This window comes from Danio aesculapii, chromosome 12 (genome assembly GCF_903798145.1).
Source record: "Danio aesculapii chromosome 12, fDanAes4.1, whole genome shotgun sequence".
Taxonomy (NCBI): Eukaryota; Metazoa; Chordata; class Actinopteri; order Cypriniformes; family Danionidae; genus Danio; species Danio aesculapii.
In genome coordinates, this window is record NC_079446.1 from 33,688,809 (window position 1) to 33,698,906 (window position 10,098).

At 28.8% G+C, this 10,098-nt stretch overlaps 1 protein-coding gene across 2 annotated transcripts; it reads right to left on the reverse strand.

Moving 5' to 3' along the window:
• Positions 1 to 4,977: 4,977 nt before the first annotated feature.
• On the reverse strand, positions 4,978 to 9,034 carry si:ch73-256g18.2 (small integral membrane protein 36). Of its 2 annotated transcripts, XM_056469917.1 has the most exons (3): positions 8,536 to 9,034; positions 8,414 to 8,465; positions 4,978 to 5,280 (listed from the first exon to the last, which is right to left on the reverse strand). In XM_056469917.1, the coding sequence occupies exons 1-2, from the start codon at positions 8,833 to 8,835 to the stop codon at positions 8,451 to 8,453; spliced, it is 315 nt and encodes a 104-aa protein (XP_056325892.1). In that variant the 5' UTR covers positions 8,836 to 9,034; the 3' UTR covers positions 4,978 to 5,280; positions 8,414 to 8,450. The 2 variants fall into 2 exon arrangements, with proteins under 2 accessions (XP_056325892.1, XP_056325893.1); XM_056469918.1 differs by having other exon boundaries at positions 8,414 to 9,033.
• Positions 9,035 to 10,098: the final 1,064 nt, after the last annotated feature.

A 10,098-nucleotide genomic window follows, 5' to 3' on the forward strand; every position in this document is an offset into this window, starting at 1 on the left:
ACTCGTTTTCGACCGATATCATGAGTTATATTGTTAGATGAGCTCCAGATTTGGCTTCAGTACTGACTAATCTAATGTATATGCACAAATATAATATTGCATAGCTTCCTATTAAAAAATATGAATTTAAAAGATAGATTTGTGAGGGGTGTACAAATGTATGCTGAGCAATGTATATTATAAGTATGTATGTATATATATATATATATATATATATATATATATATATATATATATATATATATATATATATATATATATATATATATTGATAATTATGTGTAATCATGTCAAGTATATCAACTAGTAATTATTCAATTAATTTCTAATTTCACAAAAGTATCAATATTGTAAATTTAAATGATACAATCATGATATATTACTCTTATGCCATCTATATATAACTATTAAAGTTCTTATTTATTAAAAAGTACAAAATACTGATGTTATATGTTTATATAATTAAATGACTGATGTATTTTTTGAAAGTCTCTTATACAAGATACTGTCTAAAATGACAATTCAGAATGAAACGATTGAAATCCATAAACATAATTAACATGATAAATATAGATCTCTTCAACAAACATGCAAGCATTCATAATTTCTCTCTCTCTCTCTGTCTCGTAAAATGATTTTGTTTTACTCTACACAGCCTCTGACGTATACAAACACACACAATCTCTGTCTGTCTCTCAGTCTCAAACACACACACACACACACGCACACACACACACACACACACACACACACTTGTATACATGGTCTATGAGGACTCTCCATAGGCGTAATGTATTTTATACAGTAAAAATGTTTTATTATATGGCTTTACCCTACCTTTACCTCAACCCTACCTTCACAGCAAACCTGTTGCAAATTTTAAATGTCAAAAAACCCTAAGTATGATTTTAAGCATATTTAATTATGAGACGACAAACCAGAACAACTCATAGTTTTTCCCGTACGCATGTCATTATACAATTTAGTCTCCTCATAAACCACATAAACAAGTCCACACACAAACACGCACGCAAGACTTCCTGTGGGATTATGGGGCATTTATCAAATAGACGAGGAGTTATATAAAGCCATTTGTAAATGCAGAGGGAGCAGATTGGGATGTAACATTAATCCGGGTCTGCATGCAGGCTGACAGAGAACAGGAATTACAGACCCTCACACTGGTCACATCCTCCATCCCATCCCCTCGCCTGGCCTTTAAAACCCTCGGCCAACAGCTCAAAACTGACCCTGATCAATCAATGAAGAGCCCGCATCACTAATAGACTCATGACCATGATGTGGAGACCTGCTTTATACAGACGTTCTGTTTAGAGTCATGCAAATGATGAAACATTTTCTCATATTCTGTATGTTTTTATCATTATTAATATTAATAATTTTTAATATCAATAATTATAATAATGAATGATATATAAGTCTTACCATTTCACAAATTACTAATACTAATTACTAATACAATGGCAATTTATAGTAAAATGTAGTGTTTTTCAACCATAAGCAATTATGTTTCTAGTCTCACCATCCCACATGAAAAGAATACTATAGTAATTCATAGTAAAATCTAATGTTTTTAAACCCCTACTAAGTAGTAAAGACATACTGCTGCCTTACTATGCCACATGAAAAAATACTATAGTAGTTTATAGTAAAACTATAGCATTTTTAAACCATACTATAGTTATGACATATATTAAGTCTTACTATTCCACATGGGAAAAATACTATAGTAATTTATAGTAAAACTATAGTATTTTTGAACCACACTATAGTAATGATGTATTTTATTTAGGTCTTACCATCCCACATGAAAAAAAATACTATAGTAATTTATAGTAAAACTATAGTATTTTTGAACCACACTCGAGTTATGACATATATTATTTGTCTTACCATCCCACATGGAAAAATACTATAGTATTTTATTGTAAAACTATAGTATTTTTGAACCATACTATGGTTATGATGTATATTATTTAGGTCTATAGTATTTTGAACTGTATTATGACATACGTTAAGTCTTACCATCCCACATGAAAAATAATACTATAGTAATTTATTGGAAAATCTGTTTTTTGCACCATACTATAGTAAAGATATATTATTTAGGTCTTAAATATTTATATTATTTAATTCTTAACATCCCACATGAAAATACTGTAGTAATTTATGGTAAAAATATATAGTTTTTAACTATAGTATTGTAAAGAATTATTTAGGTCTTACCCTCCCACATGAAAAAAATACTGTAGTAAATTATAGTAAAATCTATAGGGTTTTTAAACCTTACTATAAAGACTTATCTTATTTTAGTCTCACCATCCTACATGAAAAAGAAAACTACTGAAGTAATTTTGAAGCTTACTATAGTAAAGACTTATGTTATCTAAGTCTTACTATCCCACATGAAAATTACTATAGTAATTTATGGCAAAAACTATAGTGTTTTTGAACCACATTAGTAAAAGCATATTTTAAGTCTCACCATCCCACATGAAAAAAGTCATTTTTTGTAAAGATACAATGATCTCACATGAAAAAAATACTATAGTAATTATAGTAGTATAGTGTTTTGAGACCATTCTAACGTGTAAAGTGTGTTATATACAGTATAAATTATAGTATTTCTAACTCTTTGGTAATGAATGTTACAAAATACTGTACTATTAACAACTGATAAACTGTGATGGATACTGTAGTGAACTACAGTTACCATCTCACATGCAAAATACTGTAGTAGTTTATAGTAAATACTGGTTTATTCAAATCATACTATAGTAGAGTGTACTAAACTGTATATACTATAACTCTTTGTTAATGGATGCTACAAAATACTGTACTATTAACAACTGATGAACTGCATTAAATACTATAGTATACTTTACTACAGCAAACTGATGTAGAAGAAATATATTATTGGGTCATTACATCTAAATTTACAATATTACATTGTCATCATGTTTCCATAGCAACCATAGAATTACCACAATAGAATAATTCAAGTACTTTACTATAGTATAGGTCAAAGCATTATTTATATACTGTAAAGTGTAAAAAATAAAATATGTTGTCTTATTTTTTTTTAAATCAAATCTAGTTTAGCTGTTTACATGATTACTGACTAAACTCTTTAATGTCCACCCTGAGAAATATTTTGAAACTATTTATTTAATTAGTGTTGCTGATAACATTCTAAGTGATTTATTTAATTTGCTTAATAATAACTTATGGACAAATGGTCTACACAGTTGCAATAGCAGCTCACATGACTACGTTGAAACACGTTAACTTGTTTTAATAAGTTGATAAACATTAAAACATATGCTATGTTGACTTATTAAATGTATTATGTTTTACAGTGATGTTGGCACAAGTAATGTATAGATAGACAGATTGAAATGCATAAGTCTGATTGGTTAAAATGTGCCTTTATTCACCAATGTGCTGTTTAGAATACATTTTTTTCGGAATGGTATTTTAGTGAAAATATTGGTAAACTGAACTCATTTGTTCAATTAGTAATCAAAATAAAGTATTTCTATAATAATAACAATATAAAAATATATAGTAATAATATTTACAACAAATTTACTATTACTATTAGTATTATTATTTTAAAAAGATTTTTACTTTTATAAAGTAACATAAATAATAATATAAGATTTTAAAAAATAATAGTGCTACTACACTGTAAAAAATCCTGCTTGCCTCAAATTTTTAAGCTGAATCAAGGTAACCTTATGAGTCCATTGAACTTACATTACGTTAAACTGACTTAAAACAGCTTGTGTAACTTATAAAAAAGTTAGAACTTGATTAACTTAGTTTAATAAGTTACAATGAACTAAAACATATGCTGTCATGACTATTTGATCATATAAATGTTTTATAGTGTACTGTAATAGTAACAATGATATATAATAATTATATAATAATAATAATTGTTGTTTTGTTTATTTTTATTTCACTTACATTTGAATTCAAATTTATTAACCGCCCTTTGAATTTTTTTTATTCTGTTTTAAATATTTCCCAAATGATGTTTAACAGATCAAGAAATTTTTTACCGTATGTCTGATATTTTTTATTTGTTTTATTTAGACTAGAATAAAAGCAGTTTTAAATTTTTTTAAAACCATTTTAAGGTCAAAATTATTAGCCCCTTTAAGCTATATATTTTTCGATAGTCTACAGAAGTACAGATCGTTATACAATAACTTGCCTATTTACCCTAACTTGTCTAGTTAATGTAATAAACCTAGTTAAGCCTTTAAATGTCATTTTAAGCTGTATAGAAGTGTCTTGAAAAATATCTAGTAAAATATTATTTACTGTAATCATGGCAAAGATAAAATAAATCAGTTATTAGAAATGAGTTATTAAAACTATTATATTTAGAAATGTGTTGCAAAAACTTCTCTTCGTTAAACAGAAATGGGGGAAAAAATAAACAGGGGGCTAATAATTCTGACTTCAACTGTATTAAATGGTTTTATAATAATGCAGTATACAACAGCAATAATAATTCTAATTGTTATCCTCATTATCATCATCATCATCATCAATATCATTATTATTATTATTTTTATTATTTTTATTGGTAGTAGTAGTAGTAGTAGTAGTAGTAGTAGTAGTAGTAGTAGTAGTAGTAGGAGGAGTAGTAGTAGATGGTTTATATATTGTTATTTATATTATATAGCCTATAAAATGGCTATAATAATAATATTAATACATTTGTATAGTTGTAATTATTGCCATTACTATATTTTATACATACATTGCCTTTTGAGTACAGTTTGTGAGGGATCAAATATAGCTTACCATCAAAATAGATATATATTGAATGCAAAATATGGTTAAAAAAACATGCCAAATGCAGAAATTTACTCCACAGTTTTTTTTTTATCAATTAAAATGTCCTGTATAGAGAAAAAGATCCAATAGTTTTAACGAGGCAACATTTTTTTTTCCAAATGATTGTACATGTATGCTTTATAATATACCTATATATTTACACAATTACAAACACACACACTTTTGAGTTTTACAACAGACACATTCAAAAGAAGTAACTTTTGTTTTATGAGCTACATTTTTTTTTGCCTGAATCCGCAGAATCACACGTGGTTTGGAATGCAGATATCATTGTGAGTGTACACGTGTCCAGACATTAGCCTCTATCCAGTGTCCAGAGGATAAAACAACTCCATTTCCATGATGAAATGGTCCACAATAAACTAATGAATGGCGGCGGATGCTCTGAAACAGAAGAGAAGAGCACATTAGTCTGCTTTATTGACTGCGCCTCCACTGGTTAAAAGAGTAAATGAAAGTCAGAGACTCCAGTTATGTAATTCTGATGGTAAAAACGCTGTTTAAGTGCTTTATGGAGAACCACTGGATAGAAAACGTATATGTGGAGGTTAAAGAAAGGTCATTTGAGGAGCATTTGATCTGGTTGAAAAAATTAAAATGCTCTATTTTGGATTTTACATGTGTTTTCAGGAGGATATGGCAATTTACTATATTTAAATTTTTGAAGTTTTATAATAGATTTAATAGAGGAAGTACATTTATTTTTTATTGTTATGTCAGCAAAAATTGTTATGCGCAAATGAATGAGTAATTTAATGAATGAGTACTTATTAATAATGGTTATTTTTTAATTTATTATCAATTTAATAAAATTTATTATCGCATAAACAGCTTAGAATGTCCAAGATGTGTTAAAAGCACATAAAAGTCTGTAAACAAAGTACATAAGTCAGAAAAAAAAACATTCTTATTTTCTTCAATTACAACATGAACTTTGAAGTGTTAAATGATTATTAAGAACTAATGTTAGTATTGGTAAATATTATTTAATGTGAATGAGATGATGAACCAATGAATAGATGTTTTTTTGTTAATGAACATTAATGATAAATAATAATAATAATTACTTTCTTGCTATTAATCAAATGTTCAAATTGTACAATGAAAGTTTCGGCTAAGGTATTAAATGGGTTTTCATAAATAAATAAATTTTCATAAATAAATAAATAGATAATAGATAAATAGACATATTTTAATTCATTTATTTTATTAAAACGTGAACTTTTATTTTAAATGATTATTGGGTATTAGTGTTAGTATTGGTAAATATTATTTAATGTGAATGAGACGATCAAGTAATGAATGGATGTTTTTTTGTTTATGAATATTAATGATAAATAATAATAATATTTACTTTCTTGCTATTAATCATCTGTGCAAATTGTAAAACATGGTAATTTCGGCTAAATTATTGTTACCAATTTTCAAATGTTTTATCTTTAATTTCCTAAATAAATAAATAAATAAAGGAAGGAATGAGTGAACGAGTGAATGGTTGAATGAATGAATGAATGAATGAAAGAAAGGAAGAATGAATAAAATAAATAAATTAATAAACTGTCAATTTTTGTTTATTATATATATATATATATATATATATATATATATATATATATATATATATATAGATATAGATATAGATATATATATATATATATATATATAGATATAGATATATAGATATCAAACAAACAAACATCCCAGATAATATAACTTTGTTTTTAATAATCAATCAATCAATCAATCAATCAATAAATTGTCATGATACATATAGGTATGATGGTCTGTATGTGTTTATGTTTGTATCTATTAATTTTTGTATTCATTTATTCATGAATTCATTAATTAACCGGAATCTATTTAGCTTTTTATCATTATAAATATCTGTCTAAGCTGTGATTTGTTTGCCTTTATAAGTGATCTGTTTGTGCAATCTGTTACACAAAATAGTAAATAGTGTGAGTTTGGTACATTTTAGTACAGTTTAGAAGAATCACACCACGAACTAAAGCTGAAGCAGCGAAAGACGAACATGCAAAATGCATCCATAACAAAATCGTCCTTATATTTCACCATTTAAGTAACTTCAGCTCAACTGTACACAATTTCATATTTACATAAGCATCTTATCTGGATAAAAAAAAAAGTAGTGCATAAAACAATGCAGTTGCTCCAGCCATTTTGGGTTGTATGTTGACTTGGATGATGATGATGGTGATGATGATGATGATGACGCAATAGTACAGACACTTGATGTTGCTGAAGTTAATCCCTGAACCGCCAAATGCCTTCTTCTTGTTAATGGACATAAATTCTGAAGAATTCATCATGCTCGTTTTTTCCAGACACTGGGAAAAGAAATTTTTCTGTACAAATACGGAGAGTGTTTTAAATCCTTATTAATGAAATGCTTAAAAGCATCTGGTGTCTCTGAAACATTTTAAATCTGTTATTCAAGAATTGAAGGATTAATAAATGAGTTGTAAATTCTGTGCGTTGCATGACGGTTTTAACAGTATTTGATTTTGCCTGCCTGCATTGCTGAAAACAATAGTTTATATGTAGAAATAATTTAGATCCAGAATTTGCTACAGAATTTTACAAATAGTAAATAATAATAATAATAATAATAATAATAATAATAATAATAATAACACTCTGAATAAATAAAAAAGTTAAAAAAAACCTGAAATGTTTCATATTTGTTTTATTACAATTACTTAGGATATTCAAATAAAAAGAGATTATCTGGTTATAATAATAATAATAATAAGAAGAAGAAGAAGAAGAAGAAGAATGATAACAACAACATTATTCTTATTATTAATTATAATAAAATGCAACCAGGTAATTACATTTAAATATTTAGAAGTAAAAGCCTAAAATTTCATATTTGCCTAATTCATAGTCCCCCCCCCCTTTTTTTTTCAAATTTGTGAATAAATAATGTTGTTTTTACAGTTTTTTTTTTTTTTTACATATTCTTATAAAAAGAATATATGGTTAATAATAATGATAATATTAATAAGCAATGATGGTGAGGGTGATGATGATGATGATGATGATGATGATGGTAAATTCCAGTTCTTAATTACCTAGTAAATACGAATTCTCTTTTTAACATAAAGGATATTTTAAAGCATTCATTCATTTTCATATATTTTTAATAATAAATGAATCCATTTTTAGATTCAGCAAACTTTTAATCTAAATAATGTATTAGCAAATATTAATTTAGTGTGAATTAGATAATGAACTAATGAACGGCTTTATGCTTTATTAATTAACATTAACAACAACAACAACTATTATTATTATATTGTTATTATTATGATTATGATTATTATTATTAATAATAATAATAATAATAATAATAATAATAGCAACATAGTGTCTCGTTATTAATAGTGTGGAAATTGTACATGGTACTGTTTCAGTTGACTTGTACACGACAATTTTGCCTAAAGTATTAAATGGGTCAAATATTGAGGGCCAGGATTTGTGTAACCTGTCTTACCTGTTTCAGCTCCAATTAGATTCAAATTTCAGCTTCATCAACTTGTAGAAACCTGAATAAGTGTCCAAAAGTTAATAGTTGAAAGTCTTTCATCAGTATGTGTGTGTGTATGTTTGTCAGACCAGAGTGCTTCTCTTCTCGCGCATGTCCGGCGTGAGCGGCGCGAAGTTGGACGCGGTGTTGTTCTGTTCGTTGAACCTGGAAGAAGCGGGCGAGTTTTGCATCACCACCAGCCGGATAGGCGACTGCTGCTGCGGGGCTGGAGGCTCAGAAACATCCTCTTTCGTCGGGTCTTTACCTCGGCAGTCGTACAGGATGCACGAAATGAGAAAGACTAGAAGTAAAATCACGTAGCTGGCTATGAGAATGATGAGGTTTAGTGTGACTGGATCAATCTCCGAGTAAAACTCCATGAGACCCATGGTGACGCCGCATCCCTGAATCCGCGCTCCGGCCGAAATCTGGGCACCATCGGCGAAGGGCCCTGTCCGGGGATCAGAGATGTGGAGATGTGATGTGGATCTGCCGTTCAAAGACTTTAATCCCTCCCCTTGCAACCTTGGATTCCTGCGGCCAATGATTAAAAGCTGCTCACTTTAATAGCTTAAGCTGCCATTTTAATTTTGCCAGCTGCACATTGCGGGATGGATGGACGGATTTTGTTAAATTATAGAAGTGGTGAAAGGGTGGAGTACATATTTTGGCATGGCCCTCGTCGTGTGCTTTTATTGCACGTCAGTGAGGGATTTCACTAAGTATTGTGTAATGAACGACTTTTAGTTATGTCATTATACCTAAATGGACCGTGACATAACAGGCAAGCCAAAAAGCTGATTTGTGAGAGGTATTTTGGGAACATATTTTTTTCATTCACCTTTTTGTGGATAACATTAGTTTAATACATTTTACATAATAATAATAATAAAAATAATAATAATAATAATAATAATAAATAAAAATCATAATTACTGTTTTATTCCGAGTACTGGGTTGCAGCTGGAAGGTCATCTGCTGTGTAAAACATATATGTTGGATAAATTGGCAGTTCATTCCACTGTGGCGACCCCAGATTAATAAAGGGACAAGCCGAAAAGAAAATGAATGAATTAATGAATAAATAATATAAATAAATAAATAAAAATCATAATTACTGTTCATTCCGAGTACTGGGTTGCAGCTGGAAGGGCATCTGCTGTGTAAAACATGCTGGACAAGTTGGCGGTTCATTCCACTGTGGTGATCCCGGATTAATAAAGGGACAAGCCGATAAGAAAATGAATGAATAATGAAGAAATAATAATAATAATAATAGATAAATAAAAATCATAATTACTGTTCATTCCCAGTACTGGGTTGCAGCTGGAAGAGCATCTGCTGTGTTAAACATATGCTGGATAAATTGGCGATTCATTCCACTGTGGCGACCCCAGATTAATAAAGGGACTAAGCCGAAAAGAAAATGAATGAAGGAATGAATGAATAATAATAATAATAATAATAATAATAATAATAATAATAATAATAATAATAATAATAATAAATAAATAAAAATCATCATTACTGTTCAGTCCCAGTTCTGGGTTGCAGCTGGAAGGACATACCCTGTGTTAAACATGCTGGATAAGTTGGTGGTTCATCCCACTGTGGCAACCCCTAATGAATACTAAGCCGAGGGACTAGGGGCC